Source organism: Protopterus annectens, chromosome 1.part2 (assembly GCF_019279795.1).
Source record: "Protopterus annectens isolate FY-2018-M chromosome 1.part2, PAN1.0, whole genome shotgun sequence".
Taxonomy (NCBI): Eukaryota; Metazoa; Chordata; order Ceratodontiformes; family Protopteridae; genus Protopterus; species Protopterus annectens.
The window spans coordinates 1,067,320,459-1,067,344,883 of record NC_056727.1 but is presented as its reverse complement, the minus strand read 5'-3'; the positions used below and the strand labels follow the sequence as shown (position 1 = coordinate 1,067,344,883).

At 43.7% G+C, this 24,425-nt stretch overlaps 1 protein-coding gene across 2 annotated transcripts in view; it reads left to right on the top strand.

The window, feature by feature from the left end:
• Nucleotides 1-24,425, top strand: part of LOC122792230 (arf-GAP with SH3 domain, ANK repeat and PH domain-containing protein 3-like) — a 1,314,966-nt gene that overhangs the window by 445,511 nt on the left and 845,030 nt on the right. For both annotated transcript variants that reach the window (XM_044059977.1, XM_044059976.1), the window contains exon 2: nucleotides 1,257-1,329. In XM_044059977.1, coding sequence (XP_043915912.1) covers nucleotides 1,257-1,329 — 73 coding nt within the window. The remainder of the gene's footprint in view (nucleotides 1-1,256; nucleotides 1,330-24,425) is intronic.

Below are 24,425 nucleotides of genomic sequence, written 5' to 3'. Positions count from 1 at the left end.
ACTTCCTTATTAGAGCAGGGTTGACTTACTCTTGTCAAAATGCACTTATCTGCAGTATCATAGTGTGTGTGTGTGTGTGTGTGTGTGTGTGTGTGTGTTGGGACAGGGGTTAATGACTGGGGTATTCCGGTATTTAAACAGCAGACTGGGATTAAGTATCTGATGTTAAAATATATTTTAAGACTGCCTTTGTATATATTGAGTAACTGTTTATTTCAGGTATTCAGACTAGCTATTTACTTCTCTGTTGCCTGGGGTTATGAAGCTTGCTAACACATCGTTCCACCATACTGTAAAAAACAGTGGTTATTATAGCAATAACCCACGCCTGGGTGTGGGTAATGCTGGATTTACCCACGGTTGGCGTGGTTTGGTCCCGAGGGCGCCCGAGTAAACAAGCCAACCGTGGTAAATACAGCATTACCCACACCCAGAAGTGGTTATTGCTATACCATGACATTATTTAAGAAAAGAAACTATTACTTTTCTTAAATAATGGCATAGTATAATGCCTGTTTACTGCCCTTCCGCAGATGTCTGGCATCCGCGGCAGTTCTGATGTACTGCGCTACCGCGCAGTACATCAGAGCTGTGGGCAAAAGCAATGGAGAAAGCAAGATCTCCGTTGCTTTTTTTTTTACTGTTTTCGCTATGTTAAATGGGTTTAACATAACGAGACAGTTTTAAAATAAGCAACGGAGATGTCCGTTGCTTATTTTAAAACGGTCTCGCTATGTTAAACCCATTTAACATAGCGAAACAGTAAAAAAAGCAACAGAGATCTTGCTTTCTCCGTTGCTTTTTTTGTAAAACCTGTCTTGCTATGTTAAATGGGTTTAGCATAGCGACAGCTTTAAAATAAGCAACGGAGATCTCCGTTGCTTATTTTAAAGCTGTCTCGCTATGCTAAACCCATTTAATATAGCGAGACAGTGTTTTGAAAGTAGAGTTATACTAATGGAAAAAAGTCCGGGCGACCGGACCTTTTTCCATTAGTATAACTCGATTTACAATGTGCACGCTGGCCAATCAGCGTGCACGTTTTGGGGGGGTCATGGTATAATCACCAATAATTTTGGTATGACTTTCATAGTGTTCCATCAGCAGACTCACTGTGCATTGACAGTTTCACAGCATACATCAGGAAAGCTGCCCTTACTCTGCTTTGTCAGCAGTGGGAAAAAATGAATTATGGGAGTGAATAACGTTGCATTATATCTTGTTGAAAAGTAACCAAAATATTGTTTGCTTAACAGGTTCTGGAAAATGACCAAGCAATCCTTCAGAGAATGAGAAAGAATGTGAAAGCTATTCATCTGTCGGGACTTGGTAAGTTTTCTGTGGGACATATGCAAAATCTACTCTGTGCCTTGTACCTGAATATTCAGTATTTTTTATTTTTTTTATTTTTGCATAGGAATTGTGCCTGTATGGACAATTTGTGGTTTTATCTTTGTTGTATCAGGTACATAGATTTATTTATTTATTCCAGTTTGATTACCGGGGCAAGTCCACTGGGTCAACATGGCCCATTTTCAGTGGAGGCCCGGGGAGAAAAGCTCCGAAAATGCATAAAAAATATTACATACAGGATTTCAACACAATCAAGAATTTAGAAAGCATTAAACAGTTTGTAGAATACGATTTCAAGGAATACAGGACAGTATGAGAGTACAATTCATACTGAAATTGAATAAAATTTTTTTTTTTTTTTTTTTTACATTAAGTTATGGTTATTACATTTGCATAGTATAGCAGTATTACTTAGAGATTCCTAAAAGATAGTTAAGGTTGAAGGAAGGAGAAATAGTGGTAGCGCTTTGAGTGAAAGTGTTAGAGATAGAAATGATTGCTCAATATTTACAATATTTACATGTTTAGTTGAGCAGATATAGTTATGGGAGTAGAAGGATTGTGTAGTATTTACAAATTTTGTTGAGCAAGTATAGCTGTAGGAGTAGAAGGATTAGGTAGTATTTACCAGCTTTGCTGAGCAAATCTAGCTGTAGGGGTAGAAGTAGTAGAAGTAGTTAAGTAGAGGGATAAAGTTGCAGGAGACTGCAGGGAGAGATAGTTATAGTTGTAGGAATATGTCTATAGGAGGAGGATATGGTAAATGTATCAGAATGAGGAGACTCTTATACTAGATTGCTGATGTTTCATTTGTGAGTGTATTGGGAATTGATATAGTATTTGATAAACATCTTATATTAGTTCATAGGTTCATAGGTCAATGCTAGGCTATTGGCCCGGAGGCCTTTGTAAGCCTAGCCAAGAATTTTGCCCATGTTCCCACAAAGTTAGCACCTGTTTCCCCTGTCCAGCAGGGACACAGGTGGGATTCTGGGGGTGTATTTTCTGTTTCCCATATAGTTGTCCAGGTTCCTCTTGAAGGCTAGTGAGGTACTCTGCTTAACATGGAGAGGGAGTCTGTTCCACAGATGGGTGAGTGTTTGGGACACAAATTTATATCACCAACAAGTTCTATTAATGTCACAGAACAGGTTGAGGCCTGGAATGTGGGTTGCACGAGTGGAGTTTGACTTACCGATATGCAGCAATTCCATTAAGGCTGGCTCTGAGATGCCATTGCATGCAAGACACAAGTCACCTCTAAGCAGTCTGTATGAGACTGAGTAGAGGGACAAGGCTTTTAGCCTCACTGTATAGGATGGGTTCACAGGTGTTTGCTAGGCTAATGACCACAAGGGCCTTTTTAGGCCTAGCCATGCATCCCAAATCTCTGGCACGTTCTGATACCCTTGATAAATGTAAGCAAGGGCCTGAACCATTTACAGGTTACCAGTTTGCATTAGAAACATAGGTGTCAAACCAGGGATGAATTTCCGGTTTCCCATCCAGTTGTCCAGGTTGCACTTGAATTGGGTTAGATAGGAACCCTGCTTCACATGGATGGTAGTACATCATTTCTTGTCATGCATAAATAACATTTTACATCATATTAGCACATCAGTAATTTGCACATTGTGTGCCTGTGTGTTTATTTCATATGTTGTTACTGCCTGTCTTCTCACACAGTTATTTTTCTCTTCTTTTCCACATTATGTCTCATGCATGTGTTACTAACGTTTGTCTTTGCTGCACTCTGTGAATCATTCGTCTGTAGTTCAGGACTTAAGAATGAATATCTTTAGAAAACATTATCATGTTTGAGACATCACTGAACTCTTTATGAAAAGTCACAGTAGACAGATGTCTCATCTTGAAGCTTTCATGTCTTTCCAGTTGTGATTATAAGGAATCAGTTGATGTAAATTGCAGAGGGTGTTTTTCCCCCAAGTCTTTCCAACATGTATCCATCCACTTGTCATTACCCTGCTTTATGCATTAGGAGAGAACCTGTACTGGCAAGCAACAGGCATAAGTCAGGATCCTATTCTGTATGGGACACTAGTCCACTCTGTGACTCATAAAACACTCACACTTTGCACAGATAACTATGGGCAGTTTGAGTAACACCATTTCACATACCTGCCCAATGTGGCTGTAAACCAAAAACTCCAGTGAAAAGCTATACTGACATGTATTGGACATAAAGGTTCAACACAGATGACACCCCAGCTGGGACCAGAATCGGAGAACCAAGCAATGCTACTCTGGTGTGACAAGAGGCTATGTAATGTTAAACTTTCCAGTAGTATCCTTTAATTACTGAAAGCAGCAGTTCAGAAATGGTGAGCCATGCTTCTCTGAAACGGTCCGAGCATATTCCATGGACGGCATGGCATTAAGCCTAACAGAGACAGATGCTGTGAATGGAGGAGCAGCACTTGAAAGTGGTACAGATTGTGAAGAAGAGTGCACATCTTAAATGCATTGAACATTGGGGCTCAGCAGTTCAAATCGTTGTTATTCAGCTGCGGGAAGTGCAGCAGTGATTGCCGAACTATTGGGTGGATGGGACATCATCAACGTACAAATTATAAGATGAGTAGCTCAAGTTACAGTACTGTCTCACAACATTGTGAGCTGACTGAGGATGTAAATTATTTTTTTTGTTTAAGTTACTAATCAGCACCAGTTTAAACTGCTTAGGAATTAACTCTAACTTCCAACAACATTGTAGTACTGCTTGAAAAAAATGGTGAACAGACAGCTGGAAGAATGTGACTGCTTTTGCTGGAATATACTTTATGGTGTTGCGACTGTGTCTACCACTGATGTTCTTCGTGTTTCACTGTTGCAGTCATCACATTTGAGTTGTCTGCCTGCAGGTAGCCCTCAGCCGGCCTGAATACCATAGTCTTGGATTCCTGTGTCGGGTGCTGTCTCTTCTTCCATGATGTCAGGTCGTCAGGGTTATAAAACATGCAGCCGATGCCATTACATCAGTCTTTGTTGCCGCACAGTGCCCGAAGTAGAAACAGTTCACAAGTGTCGGCCGACTCCTGAAATTTTTGTTTTCGAGTTTTGTTTTCGAGTTTCAGAATTGAAGTCTTCAAAAAAGCTAAGTACCCCATTGGGGATCCTTTTTCTTGCTCTTAACCGATGTCAGTAAAAGTTAACAATTGTATTGCCTGTGGAAAGCAAATATCTCATAAAGATTTTCATTTGTACTGCATTCCTTGCCTAGGCCCAAACCACGATGTCCCTCGCTGTCGGTTTTGTGCCTTTTTCAGCCCCCGAGCTATTCGTCTGTGTAAGTTTGCAGCAAATTATTTTGGTACTCGGTTTAACTATCCAGAAATGGCTTTGGTAAGCCATCCGACTACTGATATTCTGAAAAAACGTAAGGATGAAGACAGAGACAGACCACATAGGTCCAAAACTGCAGACGATGCTTCCGTTAAGCTAGTCGCCAGTCCGCCAGTACTCAGTGAGGGGCTTTCGCAGCCCCTGATACCCGCTACTTCAGATTCGAAGGCCTCTACTGAGGCCCATTCGGAGTCCAGTATCCCACGAGATGCTTTTTCGACTATGGAACCTACAGATGTCACTAGCTTGGATGTGTCCGAAGCCACTGTGCAAGCACCGGCTTCTGAGGGTGTATTCAGGCCTACAGACTTGCATTTTAAACCAACATCATCTTCTTCATCCAGGCCTAAAACTCGACCCACACCTAGAAAATCGACATCCAAACCGCATGCTCAGGCCCATATGCCTAAAAAACAAATGCTTAGAATGGCTGAAGACCTTATTACCTTAATTAGGGGAAGACAGCCTTCCCCCTCTAAGAGACCTAGAACTGATTTTCCTTCTGATTCCTCTGATCACGATTCTGATATTTCTGTTTCTTCTGATTATCAGGATTTGCCTACCTATGAGGATTCTGATGCAGAGGATTCCATTCCATCTGCTTCCCCTCCAGACGATTTCTCTTTTGGTAAAACCTTGCACACTCTTAGGGAGCATTTCCGCTGGGAAAGCCAGGATTACTCTGACTCCAAAAAGAGGCTTAGGGAATTCCTACTCCTTCCTCAACATAGGCCTTTAGCTATCCCTCCTGTTCTGGACATTGTAGATGATGCTTTCTTGGAATCTAGCATTTCCCCAGACACTTTACATCTAGCTCCCAGAAAACCTGACTGGTATTACAGAGTACCTGACTCTCACAAGTTCCTCTTCAGGAATCCTACTGCAGATCCAGAGACCAGTTCCCAAGGACCAAATGGCATTAAGGCTACTGCTGCCAAAAACCCTACCCCTTCTGATAGAGATTCTAGAGCCTTGGACAGATGGGGTAAGAAGGTATATACTTCTGCTACTTTGGCCATTAGGGCTTTAAATTGCCAGTTTCATATGTTAAAGTATCAGCAGCATATTATGGGGCTGCTTAAACAGAAAATGATGTTGATTCTGACTGTGCTGAACACAAAGAATTACAGGATTTAATGCATTCTGCAGAACAAGTTGGTAAACATACTTTGCAATGTGGTTTTGACTCTTTAGAAGCATCTTGCAGGGCTGCTGTCACTGTGTCTGTACTTAGAAGGCATGCATGGCTTAAGGAGCAAAACTTGCCAGATCATGTTAAAGCTAAATTACTGGATGCTCCCTTAAACCAGGACCGCCTGTTTGGCAACAAAGCAGAAGTCGTCCTCAAAAAGATGGAGGAAAAAGCTAAATCTATGCAAACTGTTAAAGATTTCCTGCAAGTACAGCCTCCCAGATTTAGTAGGCATTGGTCTTCAAATAACTGGTCCTTTCCGGTCTCTTCCAGGCTTTCTTAGTCCAAACCCAGGAACAGCAGACCACCAAGGTTACAGTCTCAGGCTACGCACTGGCCTAAGCAGTGGGGGGCTCCCACTTCCAAAGCAGTAAGACCCCCCCCCAATGGAAAAATGTCACAATGACTTTACCTTAACCCTCCCAAACCCTGCTCAACTACCTGCTCCCTTAGGAGGAAAGCTCGCCCTGCATGCAAAAAACTGGGAACTCATTACCCAGGACAAATGGGTTTTGAATATAGTTTTCCAAGGATACAGTTTCCACTTCCACACCCTACCAACCCCAAATGGTTGGCCAGACCTATCCCAAAATCAGTGGGCAGAGGCTCAACAGCAGGTTCTCTCTCTTCTAAGTCTCAGGGCTATTCAGTCTGTTCCAGAAGAAGAAAGGGGACAACATTTTTATTCAAGGCTTTTCCTGGTACCCAGAAAAAACAGCTCCTGGCATCCTATCCTGGACCTCTCTATTCTAAACACTTTTTTGGTAATCCCAAAACTCAAGATGCTAACATTTCAACAGCTGCTTCCTATGCTAGGCAAAGATGCCTGGTTGGCAACCTTAGACTTAAAGGAAGCTTACCTGCACATCCCAGTAAGGGAATCTTGTAGGAAATACCTATGCTTCAGGGCAGGCTCCATGCACTTTTAGTTCTCTGCACTTCTCTTTGGCTTATCTATTGGACCCTGGGTATTCAGAAAGTGTCTGGCTCCAGCCATTGCATTTTGCAGGCAGAGAAATATTCAAATATACCCATACTTGGATGATTGTCTGATTCAGGCAGAAAGCCAGGAATTGCTATTAAAGCAGCTGGCATTCATAAAGAAACTTCTAAACTCACTGGGGTACACCATAAACAAAAAGAAATCTCACCTAGTACCCTGCCAACAGATTGTATTCCTGGGAGCAAGCTTGAACACAACTTCCCAGATTGCTTTCCTTACTCCAGAGAAACAAGTTTATTTAACAACCTACTTCAAACAACTGACCATAAAGACCGAGCTATCTGCAAGGAAAATTCTGCAAGCCCTGGGGTTCATGGCCTCTTGCATTCTACTAATTCCATATGCAAGACTGCATATGAGGAAACTGCAATGGTATCTAAAAAGTCTATGGTGTCAACATTTTCAGGACCTGGAATCAATGATTCCTTGTATAAAGACAGTTCCTTTGGTGGGCAGAGGCCTGCTACCACAACAAAGGGCTTCCTTTCACTCTAACCCCTGCCACCCAAACCCTAACAACAGACGCATCAGACTATGCATGGGGGGCTCACTTGGAAGGGCGGGCAGTGCATTCAGGGCAAATGGAACCCGAGACAGATGCACCTGCATATCAACCAAAAAAAATGTTAGCTGTACAGAATTCCCTGACAGCCTTCAAGGACCACATTCTTCCAGGACAATTATTGGTAAAGATAGACAGCACCACAGTTATGTGGTACATAAACAAGCAGGGGAGAACCCACTTGTACCCTCTCTGCAGACTAGCCATGGCTCTGTGGAACACAGCCTTGAGCTACCAAGTGCATCTACAAGCTCAGTTCCTGCCAGGCAAGCTAAATTCACTGGCAGATGACCTTAGCAGAAATCTCATGGACCCACACGAATGGAAACTGGAACCAAAAATATTCAACCTCTTGAGGAACAAATGGGGGACCCCAGAGATAGACCTGTTTGCCTCCCCTCAAAACTACCAATTGGACAAATTCTGCACAAGGACTTCCCACAGTCAAGCTTGGAAAGGGGATGCCCTGTCCTTTACCTGGGAAAGCCTCTCAGTTTATGCCTTTCCCCCTATGCCTCTCTTCTCAAAGGTTTTGCTAATGATCAAACAGGACAAACCAAGGACTGTACTGATTGCACCGGACTGGCCACCCCAGCACTGGTAAACCCCCTCTTGCACAGTATGACACCGCTGGTACCATGGCACCTGCCTCAGACCCCTTCCCTGCTGTCCCAGCAGGCGGGCCAGATTCTGCACCCTCAGCTTCAAACCCCGAACCTTGCAGCCTGGCTAATTCCTTGAGCTTTCCAATAGCATCCCTCAGTAAGCAGGTGCTAGATATCATTCTGGATGCAAGGAGGCCTAGTACTAGAAAATCCTATGCTGAAAAGTGGAAAAGATACTGTTCCTGGAGCCAGACACAGGGGATGGGCACAACAGTGCCCAGCTTACCTCATATTCTTCAGTACTTAACAGAAATGTCCACAAGGGCCTATCCTTCTCGTCTATTAAACTTCATGCCTCTGCCATTTCAGCACATTATAATACTGAACCACCCCTCTTCTCTCACTCCCTGCTAAAGCAGTTCCTCAGAGGGGCCAAAAATTTAAGACCTCTCAGGAGAGCCCCTACTCCAGCCTGGGACCTTAACTTTGTATTGGAAAAATTCACTCTCCCTCCTTTTGAGCCAGCTGCAACCTCAGAGTTGAAATTCCTTTCTTGGAAAACAGCCTTCCTTCTAGCCATCACTTCAGGAAGAAGAGTGTCTGAATTACAGGCCGTCATGGCAGTGGAGCCCTTCATTATCTTCCACGCAGACAGCGTTTCCCTCAGGACCAATCATTTTATGCCCAAGGTGGTGTCTAGTGTGGCCCTTAATCAGTCCATTCATTTGCCTACCTTTTTTCTAAATCCACAAAACAAAGGAGAATGAATACTGCACTCTTTGGACATGCACAGACAACTTAGATTTTATTTGGACAGGACTAAGCTTCTCAGAAAATCTGAACAGCTGCTAGTTGGCTTTGCTGCAAGGGCAGAGAGGGAAGGCCATTTCAAAGCAAACCATTTCTAAGTGGATAGCCCATTTCATTAATTTTTGCTATAAGCACCATTGAAAACCTACCCCACAGGGGATAAGATCACATTCCACCAGGGCTGCATCTACCTCTACAGCCTTTCTCAGAGGTGTCCCCACCAGGGACATCCTAGAAGCTGCTATCTCGAGCTCTGTACATACCTTCACCAAGCATTACCAGATGCCTATTTATTCTAAATCCAGAGTTGGTTTTGCCATTGCAGTCTTGCAAGGCTTAATAACTGGCCCTAATGCTCTCTAACTTCCTCCTCCCTTCCTTAGCTTTGGGAATCAACCCAAATGTGATGATTGCAACAGTGAAACAGTAAGAACATAGTACAGTCGTGTACACTTAGCATAAATATAGATGTTCAAGTGTATTCACTGTTGCAGTCCTGGTTACCCTCCCTCCAGCCCCCTGACTTCACTTGGCACTACCTTTCCTTCTTGTTTGGTGTATTTAAGCTTTCTGGTGTATTTGCTTTTTGTTGGGGTACCATAACATGTAATTGCTTCCCATTGTGGGAGCACCTGACATCTGGGGTGAGAAAAACTAATGTAATGGTGTCGGCTGCATGTTTTATACCCCTGACGACCTGACATCATGGAAGAAGAGACGGTATTCAATACAGGAATCCAAGACTCTGGTATTCAGGCCGGCTGAGGGTTACCTACAGGCAGATAACCCAAATGTGATGACTGCAACAGTGAATACACTAGAACATCTACATTTATGGTAAGTACGCAACTGTACTTTTCTTTACTCTCTCTCTTCTTTCTTTAAATCCCTCCCTAGGTCCTTGCCCAGTGGCTTTTAACATATTCTTATTGAATCCTTTGTCACATCAAGGACTGAAAACAGGTATCCCCGATCTTCTCTTTTGGCTATTCCCGTTAGGGGTCGCCACAGCGAATTAGCTGTTTCCATTTCTTCCTGTCCTTTGCATCTTGCTCTGTCACACCAACCTCCTTTTCCCAATATACCCAGCATCCTTCCTCAGCACATGTCCAAACCAACGCAATCTCGCCTCTCTGGCTTTGTCTCCAAACCGTCCAACCTGAGCTGACCTTCTAATATACTGATTCCTAATCCTGTCCAGCCTCGTCACACCCAGTAAAAATCTTAACATCTTTAACTCAGCCACAACCAGCTCTGACTCTTGCCTTTTTGTCACTGCCAATATCTCCAACCCATATAACATAGGTGGTCTCGCTACCTTATTGTAGACCTTCCCTTTCACTCTTACTGTGGTACCTGTCTGTCACAAATCACTCCTGACACTCTTCTCCATCCATTCCACCTTGCCTGTACTCTCTTCTTCACCTATCTTCTACACACACCATTACTTTGAACTGTTGATCCCAAGTACTTAAACTCATCCACCTTCGCCACCTCTACTCCCTGCATCCTCACCATTCCTCTGTCTCATTCACACACATATATTCTGTCCTAGTCCTGCTGACCTTCATTCCTCTCCTCTCTAGAGCATATCTCCACCTCTCCAGGGTCTCCAATACCTGGTTCCTACTCTCACTACAGATCACAATGTCATCTGCAAACATCATAGTCCATGGGGCCTCCTGTCTGATCTCGTCTGTCAACCTGTCCACCATCACTGCAAGTAAGAAAGGGCTCAGAGCTGATCCTTGATTTAATCCCACCTTCACCTTAAACGTATCTGTCACTCCCACTGCAGACCTCACCAATGTCACACTACCCTTGTACATATCCTGTACCACTCTTACATACTTCTCTGCCACTCCTAGCTTCCTCATACAATACCACAACTCCTCTCTAGTCTCTGTCATATGCTTTCTCTAAGTCCACAAAGACGCAATGCAACTCCTTCTGACCTGCTCTGTATTTCTCCATCAACACTGAGCAAACATCGCATCTGTAGTGCTCTTTCCCGGCATGAAACCATACTGTTGATCACTAATCATCACCTCCCTTCTTAACCTAGCTTCCACTACTCTTTCCCATAACTTCAAGTTGTGACCTCTGTAGATACTACAGCTCTGCAGATCACCCTTATTCTTAAAGATAGGTACCAAAACACATTTTCTGCACTCCTCAAGCATTCTCTGACTTTCCAAGATTTCATTAAACAGTCTAGTTAAAAACTTGACGGCCATTTCACCTAAGCACCTCCATGCTTCCACTGGTATGTCATCTGGGCCAACAGCCTTTCCATTCTTCATTCTCTTCATAGCTGTCCTTACTTCCTTGCTAATCTGTTTCACTATCCCCACATCATCCAACCTTCTCTCTTTCTCATTCTCTTCATTCATCAGCCTCTCAAAGTACTCTTTCCATCTACTCAACACACTCTCCTCTCTTGTGAGTATGTTTCCCTCACTATCCTTTATCACCCTTACCTGCTGCACATCTTTCCCAGCACTGTCCCTCTGTCTAGCCAACCGATACAGGTCCTTTTCTCCCTCTTTAGTGTCCAACTTTTCATACAACTCTCCATACGCCTTATCCTTAGCCTTTGCCACCTCTCTCTTTGCCATGAACCTCATCTCCTTATACTCGTCTACTTTCTTCATCTCTTTGACAATCCCACTTCTTCGCCAACCTCTTCCTCTGTATACTCTCCTGTACTTCCTCATTCCACCACCGGGTCTCCTTGACCTCCTTTGTCTTTCCAGATGTCATATCAAGCACCTTTCTAGCCGTCTCCCTTACCAGCTCTGCTGTAGTTACCCAGCTATTCTGTAACTCTTCACTGCCCCCCAGTGCCTGTCTTAACTCCTCCCTGAACTCCACCTCACAATCACCCTTTTTCAACTTCCACCATTTAATCCTTGGCACTGCTCTCACACTCCTCCTCCTCTTCTTGATCACCATCATCCTACAGACCACCATTCTATGCTGCCTAACTACACTTTCCCCTGTCCTTTACAGTCTCCAATCTTCTTCAGACTGGTGCTCCTGCATAAGATATAATCCACCTTTGTGCATCTTTCTCCACTCTTGTCACCCTATGCTCCTCCCTCTTCTTAAAATACATATTCACCACAGCCATGTCCATCCTTTTCGCAAAATCCACTATCACCTGACCTTCTGCATTCCTCTCCTTAACACCATACCTACCCATCACTTCCTCATCCCCTCTGTTCCCTTCACCAACATGCCCATTGAAATCCGCTCCAATCACCAGTCTCTCACACTTGGGCTACACTCACCACCACTTCATCCAACTACTCCAAAATTTTTCTTTTTCATCCATCGCACACCCAACTTGTGGAGTGTATGCACTAACATTCATCATTACACCATCATTTTCCAGCTTCATAAACATCACTATCTGACGCTCTTTTCACCTCCTGTTCCTTCAGGATACCGCTACCCCATTTCTCCTGCCATCCACACCATAATAGAACAATTTGAACCCGCCTCCTATACACTTGGCCTTACTTCCTTTCCATCTGGTCTCTTGCACGCACAATATATCAACCTTCCTTCTCTCCATCATATCAGCTAGCTCTCTCCCTATACCAGTCATACTGCCAACATTCAAAGTTTCTACCCTTACTACTATACTCCTAACCTTCCTCCTCTCTTCCTGCCTTCAGGCAAGCCTTCCCCCTCTTTTCCTTCGGCCAGCAATAGCCCAATTTCCGCCAGCACCCTGTTGGCTAACAGTACTAGTGGTGGTCATTGTTAACCTGGGCCTTGACCACTTCGGTATGGAAATCTGTATTGTTTTGTTTTTTTGTATTATATAGCATTGCCACCTCACAGTTAGATGTTACCCGTTCGATTCTCAGTTAGAGCGTCTTCTGTGTGGCGATATGCGTGAATGGGTGTTCCTTTTTTGAAGGTTGTGCGTTAGGCCCGGCAAGCCAGCACGTAAAACTCTACTGCCAATCATTAGCGGACCATCATTTTCCAGCTTCATAAACATCACTATCTGACACTCTTTTCACCTCCTGTTCCTTCAGGATACCGCTACCCCATTTCTCCTGCCATCCACACCATAATAGAACAATTTGAACCCGCCCCTAACCGGGAAAAGCCGAAAGACACAAACATTGTATTGTGTTGTATTGTAACAGGCATCCCCGATATAATTAAGAAACTTCAGTGTCATTCATTCCTGCTTGACGGCTGATTATTTACTTGGAGCGAGAGTCTGGCAGTAGGCAGTGCAGCAGAGTACCGGTCCTCTGGAATTCCTTGTCCCATCCCCCTAACCCCTTACCATAGGTGCTCGTTTGACTTGCCTTGGCTAACTCGGTGGGGAATGATATGCTTGCCCTCACCACTTTCATCATCCTTAACTCCACCTATGTTTGTTTCTTCTGGGAGTGATCACTAACTCTCCAGTAACTGCCACCTCTATGGTGAGCCATGATTCCATCTCCACCCCACCTTCAGATGGCCAAGGTGGTGTCAACTTTTTTTTTTTTTTATAAAGTTTCTTTGTTAATGATTTAGATAAATTTTGATCTGATAAGAAGAGGGTCCATCTTCCATAGTAGTAGGACTGATGCTGCAGCCATTATGGCGCTGAGGAAAATAAACTTTCCCAGGCTGCTTAGTATGATATCAGCTTCCCATGATGAACTGCAGCTGTCTTGTCTCTAAAGATCTTTTTTTATTACTTTCAAACAATGAAAATGGTCCAAAGGCACTTAGTTTTTGTCCTCTATATTTCCTTTTTCACTCTGTGCCTGTGGACTGTTAGCTCTGATCTTGTCGATCTGGAGTCTTTTCAATCCCTCGTTATCCCCAGCATAAAAACAAAAGTTGATTGGAAGAGCTGCCATATAGCCAGCTGTGGATATTGTTTTTACCCTTACCAGCATCCGGGTATTGAGTGCAATTCTGAAGAGGCCTTATCCCTGTCCCTGGTGTCAGGTTTAACCTTCCATGTCACCACAGGGTTCATTATATCTTTCTCATGCATGTGATTGCAAGCACCTACGTATGCCTACATATGATTGAGAGCCGCCGCCATCATTGATTTAGGATCGCTAAGCTCAGATCCATGGTCGCAGCCAGTTTGCTGATGCGTAAGCCACCAATTGCATTGTGATGATCAGCTGACTGGAGCCACCACTTCCTATCTCCAGAATGTGTATGCAAGCATTAGCCACTTGCTGCCATCTTCCCTCAGCCATCTCTTTCACTACCTAAGCTGCTGTTTGTACTCTGGCTACTTGGGATATAGTCTGAGTTGCATCCCTCTATGGCACAGAGCAGGACATGCTTTTAGAGTTTTTGTTTGAAAATGTTGTAATTTCAGAAGTAAAACAGTTTGGTTCCACTCAGCTAGTTTTCCGTTTGTATTCTGAGACTTTTGCTATTTTGACAACTTTTTTTCTCATTCAGACAGCCGTTATTTGTTTACTCAGTCTGTTGGGCCTAGGACCATTTTCCCTGTTTTTCACTGTCTCAGATGTCTTTTAGCATGTGTACCTGCTGCTAAGGCTATATGTCCAACAGAAGGGCAAACAGAATGCCTTTAATGTTTAAGTTTGTCACATACGGATGCTATGCAAGCACTTAACAGGTCCATGGTTAAGTACCACAGAGATGTACTGCAAGTTCGCCTTTCAAAAAAATTAAACTTTGCTCTTAATTTAATCAGTGGGTCTTCAGGCTCTTCATCTCCTTCAATCCAAAGAGCAAGACCCTCTAAATTATTTATTTATTTATTTGACATTTGTTTACTGGGAAAGTCCCACTGCGATAATGTCCCATTTTCAGCGGAGGCCCTGGGAGAAAAGCTTCACATTGACGTAATATGGATCCAGTTAAGTTATTACAAAGCCTAATACAGAAGAGTGACATATTAACTAAGTAAAAATTCAGCTTCAGTTCTTAAAGTGTGGAGCTGTACATATATAGTGCTAGAGTTCCATACACTAGATCGAATTTTCACTAATTCGAAATAGTGCATGGAATGCTCACTGCAGCGAAAGTGCACTTAATCGAAAGTGCACTTACGCGAAGTTCATTACAACAAACGGGTGTTGTATTGAACTTCCGTGCAGTACTCACAGACCTTAGGGTTAGGGCACGGTGTCATAGTAAGGGGATAGCCCATAGGGCTAACCCCTTACCATGACCCCTGCCCTAACCCTAAAGTCTGTGATGACTGCAGCACAGTGAAGGACATAGCAATGTCCTCCACTATGGTGCAATAGTCACGAACCTTAGGGTTAGGGCATGGGTTAGGGTAAAGGGATAGCTTTACTAACTATCCCCTTACTGTAATCCGTGCCTTAACCCTAAGGTTCGTGACTGTCGCACCATAGTGGAGGACATAGCTTTTTTTTTATGTCCTCCACTGTGCTGTGGTGTTTTCGGTGAAGTGCACTTACGCAAAAGTTCACTTTCGTTAAAGTGAACTTTCGCAGAAGTGAGGCTTCCTATTACAAGTTCGAAGTAGTGAACTTTCGTTCTTGTAATAGGAATCCATAGTGCTAATATTTGGACAGCTGTAACAAGTTGAAAAGAACATTGCCAATAGATGAGTATTCACAAGTTGCAGTTCATAGAGATGATATTTAAACACACTGAGTACCCTCTTTGGAACAGTGATGACTATAGTCTAGGCAAATATATATTCATTCTTTGTCTAAGAACTAGATTTTACAGATCCCTTCCCTCTGAACATAGTCCAAAGTATGTTGGTGGTGGAAGGAGGGAGGGACTAATTCAGCCTGGACTGGTGCAGGAGCATAGCCAGGTTTTAATTTAAATTATGGCTCTCTTGTTTTCTTTGTCATAACTAAAGTTAAATTGATACCTGTAAAGTCTGTCTGTGTTTCCTTCCAGGTCTTTTCTCCATCTACTGTGAATCAGTGTGTTAGAAAGATAAAGATTATAATTAAAGCAGGCATATTTTCCAAGACAGTAAGTTTGCACGGTTATGGTTGAATCAAAGGCTGAGGGAACTTTGCCTGCTCAGCAGAAGTCTTGTAACTGTAGGGTGGCTATACCTAGACCATTCTAGTTCTTCAACTTTTCCTTTCATCCAGTATCCTAGGCTGGTAGAAGCAAATGCCTTTCTCAGGGCAGGCTGTCAGGTGTGGCACTCCCACTTTTCCTGGGAGTGTGGGTCTTGTGTTCCACACCCTCTGTTCTTGGGTGCATGAGTCTAATGTCATGAGAAGCTACTGGGTGCTCGAGTCTGGTGTTATGCTCCCCCCTTCTTCTGGATGCATGATTTTGGTACCTCAATCCCCCTTCTTCTAAATGCGTAAGTCTGGTCCCACACTCTCCCTGTTCCTGGCTGCATGAGTCTGGTCCCCAACTCCACCCCTCCATTCCTGGTTGCATGGGTCTGGTCCCCTACTCCCCCCTCCTATTCCTGGCTGTATAAGTCTGGTTCCCCACTCCCTTCCACTTTTAACTAAATGAGTCTGGTCCCCCCACTCCCCCCTGTTCCTCTGTGCACGCCTCCGGTCCACCACTCCCATTATTGCTGGGTACATGAATCTGATGCCCCATTCCCACTCTTTGGGGGTGCATGAGTTGGGTGTCCCACTCCTCCTGTTCCGGGTTGTGTGAGCCTGATGTCACACTCCCCCTTTTCCAGGGTACGTGAGCCTGGTGTCACACACTCCCTGTCATACCTCTTAAATGTCCCTGATTTTGAGTCAAATTTTAGCTCTGTTCTTCTCAATCCTTCCTAAATCTGGTGACTTTTGGAGAAATGGCAGTTGCACAACACTTGACTCAACCTGCGAAAAAGTCAAGACTTGCATTACCATATCCACTGTTTCGGCACTTTTCACATTGTTTTTCTCACAGCTGCATTAATTGAGTGTTTCTGTGTTGAATATCTGCAGTTTATGACTTTAACAGTATTTAGTTATAACTGCTGTTATCTGTGCAGCAGCGACTAGCAGTGATCCATAAAGTCACTGATATCTTGCAGTGTAATTCCCCCTTGTAATCTGTGTAGATGCTGATCTCTCAGTGTAAGCCTCTCTTAAAATACCCTTACTGTCTAGACAGATTTTTTTTAAACTATTAGAACATCTAGTTTGCACATGGCTAGGCATTGCTCATCAAGTTCCTTGTCTTATTGACATATTCAGTACTTAAATTTCCCTCACTACTCTCAAGTAGATCAGTAGCAATGGATAAGCACTTCCCAACTCTTTGTTGCCAGTCTGGATGAGGTGGGTATTCTAAGGCATTGTGGTCATTTGCCTTATGTACACTGACAACCCACTTATTCTTAATAAAATAGATAAAGTATGTGAGAGGTATAAATACACTAACACTGGAGGCAAAACTCTCTCATACAACCAAAACTAATCCTATAGAGGTTATCAGTGACACTTACACCACACCTGCTTCACAGGGTAAAGACCCTACACTTTAAACTACTTATGCTGAGGCACTTACAGGTAACCTTCCTAAAACACTAAGATCTTGTGCACAGCACAATCAAAAAAGGGTCCTCAGCCATCACTTAAACCCTCCGTTAAAACACTACCCACAGCTACACATAGTAACACTGTATCCAGTGCCTCTACTGCTTAGCTCCTAAGGCAAACCAATGCACAACCACATTTCTTGGTCATTGGTAATTCAGTAGTGAGGCACTCTGATGTTCCCTTCACCCCAGACTGAGTAAGGAGAGAGTCATCATTAGCTGTCTTTCTGGGGCTAGGATCCGTCAAGTCACAAAGGGACTTGGGTCATTGAACCACAGGTAGCAGTATGACTCTGCCATAGTCCATGTGGGTGTTAATGACCTGAGATGTACATCCCTTGAGTATATGAAGCAAGACATAAGCAGACTCACTGATTATGTTTCTCAGACAAATATGAGTCTAACACTGAACAGCGTACTACCTTTTCCAAGGATGACACCACATTACCAACAGAAAATGACTGCTTTTAATAAATGGCTTAGCTTCTGGTGTCACTGCAAGGGAGTGCAGTATTTGATGGCTTGGGAGGACATTGTTGACCCACCATGGTGCTTTGCCAAGGATGGTTTGCACTTATCCTCTCAAGACTTTTGATATTGGCAAACACCTTTTCCACCCCCCATAGAGGCTTTTTTAGGCAATGCCAAACTCTGACCACTAAGTAGTTAGACCATTTTTATAAGGTTGAATCAAAACAAAATCTCTCTCTTGTGGATGAATACACTATGTAGTAACCAAAAAAACAAATGTCTAAAATAGCTACAGCTTATGTGCAAACACAGTGGGTAGTGATGAAACAAAGTTCTGATAAAAAAAAATATGTTTAATGACTGTTCATAAACTGTAGTTATGTCAGATATTTCTTTAAGGTGCCTGAGGTTTTTAAGTATCTCTACAAGTGTCCTTTTACAGTCCCTGCAGTGGTCTGATGTTCTTCGTGTTTCACTGTTGCACTCATAACATTTGGGTTATCTGCTTGCAGGTAGCCCTCAGTCGGCCTAATTAACAAAGTCTTGGGTCCTGCGTCGGTTGCTGTCCATTCTTCCATGACGTCAGGTCGTCAGGGGTATAAAACATGCAGCTGATGCCATTACATCAGTCTTTTTTGCCGTGCGGTGCCCGAAGCAGAAGCAGTTCGCATGTGCCGGTCATGCGACTCCTGAAATTTTCGTTTGAGTTTCAGAACCGAAGTCTTCAACTAAAGCTAAGTACCCCATTGAGGAAACTTTTTCTTGCTCCTTACCGATGTCCGTAAAAGTTAATAATTGCATTACTTGTGGAAAGCAAATACCTCATAAAGATTTTCATTCGTACTGTATTCCTTGCCTAGGCCCTGACCACGACGTACCTTGCTGTCGGTTTTGTACTTTATTTAATCGGCGCACTATCCGTCGACTGTATATTTTTGCCTCTAAATATTTCGGCTCTCGGTTTAATTATCCAGAAATGTCTTTGATTAGCCATCCGACTACCGGGATTCCGAAAAAATGCAAAGATAAAGACAGAGACAGGCCGCCGAGGTCCAAAACTGCCGGCGGCGCTTCCCCTAAGCCATTCGCCAGTTCGCCAGTAATCAGTGAGGTGCTTTTGCAGCCCCTGATACCCACTACTTCTGATTCGCAGGCCTCTACTGAGACCCATTTGGAGTCCGGTATGTGCGAGATGCTTCAACTATGGAACCCGTGGATGTCTCTACCTTGGATGGGTCCAGAGCCACTGTGCAGGCACCAGCTTCTGAGGGTGTATTCAAGCCTACAGACTTGCATATTAAACTGACGCCTCCTTACTTAGGCCTAAATCTCAATCTATACATAAAAAACTGATGCCCAGGCCACATGCTCATACCTCTATGCCTAAAAAACAAATGATAAGAATGGCTGAAGATCTGATAACTCTAATCAGGGGTAGCCAACCCCCCCTCCCCTTTTAAGAGGCCTAGGACTGAAGTTGATTATGAATCTTCTGATCAGGATTTTGTTTTTTCTGATTCTTCTGATGATCTGGATTTGCCCTTATCTACTTATGATGATTCTGATGCAGAGGACTCCATTCCCTCTGCTTCCCCTCCTGAGGATTTTTCATTTGGGGAAACCTTACATACTCTAAGGGAGCATTTCTACTGGGAAAGCCAGGATTTTTCTGATTCAAAAAAAGAGGCTTAGGGATTTCCTTCTCCTACCTCAGCATAGGCCTTGCTATTCCTCCTGTACTAGACATAGTTGATGATGCTTTTTTTGGAATCTAGTTTGGCCCCTGATTCCCTGCCTCCTGCTCCCAGAAAACCTGACAGATACTACAGGGTCCCTGAGTCCCACAAGTTCCTTTTTAAAACTCCTATTGCAGATCCAGAGACTATTTCACAGGGGCCCAAGGGCATTAAGGCTTTTACTGCTACCCCTTCTGATAGAGACTCCAGGGCGCTGGATAGATGGGGTAAGAAGGTTTACACTTCTGCAACCTTGGCCATTAGGGCTTTAAGCTGCCAGTTTCATATGTTAAAGTATCAGCAACATGTTATTGGCCTGCTTAAACAGAAAATTATGTTGATTCCTGACTGTGAAAAATGAAAGAATTACAGGATTTAATGCATTCTGCTGAACAAGTTGGAAAACATACTTTGCAATGTGGTTTTGATTCATTAGAGGCCTCTTGCCGGGCTGCTGTTACTGGGTCTGTGCTCAGAAGGCATGCTTGGCTCAAGGAGCAGTCTTTGCCTGTTCATGTTAAAGCTAAATTGTTGGATGCTCCTTTAAATCAGGACCGCCTGTTTGGCAGCAAGGCTGAGGAAGTTCTTAAAAAGATGGAAGATAAAGCTAAATCTATGCAAACTGTTAAAGATCTTTTACAAGTTCAGCCGCCTAGATTTAGTAGGCACTGTGGCCCTCTAATAATTGGTCCTTTCCAGCCCCTTCCAGTTCTTCTCAAGCCAAACCCAGACACAGCAAAAACCACAGGTTTCAATCCCAGGGGACACACAGAACTAAGCAGTGGGGGTCTTCCACTTCCAAATCTGGGAATAATAAGACTCCCCACTATGGTAAACTGTCTTAATGACTTCCTTTTAAAATTTCCAAGCACGTATCAACTGACTGCCCCTTTGGGGGAAAGATTGCTCTTCATGCAAAGAATTAGGAATTCATTACCCAGGACAAATGGGTTTTAAATAAAGTGTCCCAGGGATACGGATTTCAATTCCACACATTGCCAACTCCAAGCGGGTGGCCGGACCTACCCCCAAATCAGTGGGCAGAGGCCCCAAATCAAGTACTTTCTCTCTTAAGCATGGGGGCTATTCAACTGGTACCAGAAGAGGAAAAGGGACAAAGTTTCTACTCGACTTTTCCTGGTACCAAGAAAAGGCAATTCATGGCATCCTATACTGGACCTGTCTACTCTAAACCCCTATTTGGAGATTCCAAAATTCAAGATGCTGACTCTTCACCATTTACTTCCTATGCTAGGCAAAGATGCCTGGTTGGCAACAATAGATTTAAAAGAAGCATACCTGTACATCCCAATCAGGGAATCTTGCAGAAGATACCTACGCTTTCAAAGCAGGCTACACACACACAATCAGTTCTCTGCACTGCCCTTTGGCTTATCTACTGTGCCTAGGGTATTCACAAAGTGCCTAGCTCCAGTTATTGCATTTTGCAGGCAAAGAAATATTCAAATGTACCCATACCTGGACGATTGTCTAATTCAGGCAGAAAGCCAGGTATACTTTTGAATCATCTGACCTTTGTACAAAGGGTTCTAACCTGTCTGGGGTACACCATAAACGAAAAGAAATCACACCTGGTACCCTGTCAACAAATTATATTCCTGGGAGCAAGCTTGAATACAACTTCCCAGATGGCTTACCTCACACCAGAGAAACAAATTCATTTGACAAATTACTTCAAACAAGTGGCCACAAAAACCCTGCTATCTGCAAGACAAATACTGCAAGCCTTGGGGTTCATGGCCTCCTGCATTCTTCTAATTCCATATGCAAGACTGCATATGAGGAAACTACAGTGGTATCTAAAAAGCCTATGGTGTCAACATTCTCAAGACCTGGAAACAATGATCCCTATCATACCTTGCCTACGCTTAAGAGTTCCTTTAGTGGGCAGAAGCCTGCCACCAAAACAAGGGACTACCTTTCCCACCACCCCCTGCCACCCAAACCCTAACAGATGCATCATACTATGCATGGGGGGCTCACCTGGCAGGGAAATGCATTCAGAGCAAATGGAACCCAAGTCAAATGCACCTGCATATCAATCAAAAAGAAATGTTAGCTGTACAGAATGCTGTGACAGCTTTCAAGGACCACATTCTTCCAGAACAACTAATGGTAAAGACGGACAACACCACTGTTATGTGGTACATAAACAAGCAGGGGAGTACACATTTTTACCCCCTCTGCAGACTAGCCATGGCATTGTGGAACACTGCTTTGAGCTACCAAGTGCACCTACAAGCTCAATTCCTGCCAGTAAAATTAAATACATTGGCAGACGGACTAAGCAGAAACCTTATGGACCCACACAAGTGGAAAATGGAACCAAGGATTTTCAACATGTTGACAAGCAAATGGGGGAGCCCAGATATAGACCTGTTTGCCTCTCCTCAGAACTACCACTTGGACAAATGTTGCACAAGGACTCCCCACAAACAAGCCTGGAAAGTGGATGTTCTGTCCTTCAGCTGGATCAGTCTGTGCCTTCCCCCTTCTGCCTCTGCACTCCAAAGTGCTACTAAAAATCAAACAGGACAAACCAAAGATGATTTTGATTGCTCCAGACTGGCTGCGCCAACACTGGTACCCCGTCCTGCACAGCGTGTCACGGCTATCTTCATGGCACCTGCCTCAGACTCCTTCTCTGCTGTCTCAGCAGGAGAACCAGATTCTGCACCCTCAGCTTCTAACACTGAACCTTGCAGCCTGGCTAATTACTTAATCTCTCCTTTACCATCCCTCAGCAAACCTGTGATGGATATAATTTTAGAGACAAGGAGGCCTAGTACTAGAAAATCTTATGCTGAAAAATGGAAAAGATTCTGTGCCTGGAACCAATCTCAAGGGATGAGCACAGCGGTGCCCAATTTACCTCAGATTTTACAATACTTAATTGAGATGCTTCACAAGGGCCTGTCTTTTTCCTCTATTAAAATCCATGCCTCAGCCATTTCAGTTCATTATAACATAGAAACACCCCTCTTTTCTCATCCACTGCTCAAGCAGTCCCTCAGAGGGGCCAACAATTTCAGACCACCCAGGAGAGCTCCAACCCCAGCCTGGGACCTTAACTTTGTCTTGGAGAAACTCACGTTACCTCCTTTCGAGCCAGCTGCTACTACAGACTTAAAATTTCTTTCTTGGAAGACAACTTTCCTTTTAGCAATCACTTCAGCTAGAAGGGTATCTGAATTACAGGCCCTTATGGCAGTGGAGCCTTTCATCATCTTTCATGCGGACAGGGTGTCCCTCAGAACCAATCCATCCTTCATGCCCAAGGTGGTATCCAGTGTGGCTCTTAATCAGTCCATTCATTTGCCAACCTTCTTTCTCAATCCACAGAATAAAGGGGAACAGATACTGCATTCCTTAGATGTGCACAGACAGCTTAGATTCTACTTGGACAGGACTAAACCTCAAAGGAAATCTGAACAACTGCTGGTGGCATTTACTGCAGGGGCAGAGGGGAAGGCTATTTCAAAGCAAAATATTTCTAAATGGATAAGCCATTGCATTCATTTCTGCTATAAGCACCATGGAAAACCTATCCCCCAGGGGATCAGAGCTCACTCCACCAGGGCTGCATCTACCTCTACAGCCTTTCTCAGAGGTGTCCCTACCAGGGACATCCTAGAAGCTGCTACCTGGAGTTCTGTACTTACTTTCACCAAGCATTATCATTTGCCAATTTTCTCTAAATCCAGAGTTGGCTTTGCCACTGCAGTCTTGCAGGGCCTTATACCTGGCCCTAATGCTGTCTAAATTCCTCCTCCCAACCATAGCTTTGGGAATCTACCCAAATGTAATGACTGCAACAGTGAAACACGAAGAACATAGTACAGTTATGTACACTTACCATAAATGTAGATGTTCAAGTGTATTCATTGTTGCAGTCCTGGTTACCCACCCTCCAGCCCCCTAACTTCTTTTGGCTATACCTCTACTTTCCTTTACTATACTTAAAAGCCTTTTTGGTGTATTTGCTTTTTTGTTGGAGGTATGTCTTTGTGCTTTTATATTTAATTGTTTCCCATTAGGGGGGCACCAGACATCTGGGGCAAGAAAAACTGATGTAATGGCGTCGGCTGCATGTTTTATACCCCTGACGACCTGACGTCATGGAAGAAGGGACAGCAACTGATGCAGGACCCAAGACTTTGTTAATCAGGCCGACTGAGGGCTACCTGCAAGCAGATAAACCAAATGTAATGACTGCAACATTGAATACACTCGAACATCTACTTTTATGGTAAGTGTACACAACTTTACTTTTCTACTGATAGGCCATCCAAGCTTCTTCTTTCTAATAAAGATAATTGGGCTTTGGAGAGGTTGGGGAGAAAAGTGTATACTTCTGCCACTTTGGCCTTTAGGGCAATTAATTATCAGAATCGTATGACCAGGTATGTTTTGACCCTTTTGTCTCAGCTTGGGGAGGTGTTGTCTGACCTTCCTGATTGTGAAGGTAAGACTGCTGCCCTGTCCTTGTTGAGCTGCACCTCTCAGGTTGCCCGTCACTCCATCAGATGAAGTGCTGATGCATCTTCTACAGGTGCTGCTTTAGGTTCAGTTATGGGGTGATACTCTTGGCTTCACCTCCAGCCTTTTCCTGATTATGTTAAAACCAAGTTCCAAGATGCTCCTTTGGACCATCAGAAGCTCTTTGTCAGGGCTGCTGCTGACTTATTTAAAACTAAAAATTAAATGAGCAAGACTCGTTTCCCTTAATGTAGAGAAGATTTGGTGTACCCACACTACACTCCTGTTTGTATGTTAACAGTAGCAGGAGTGCATGCTTCT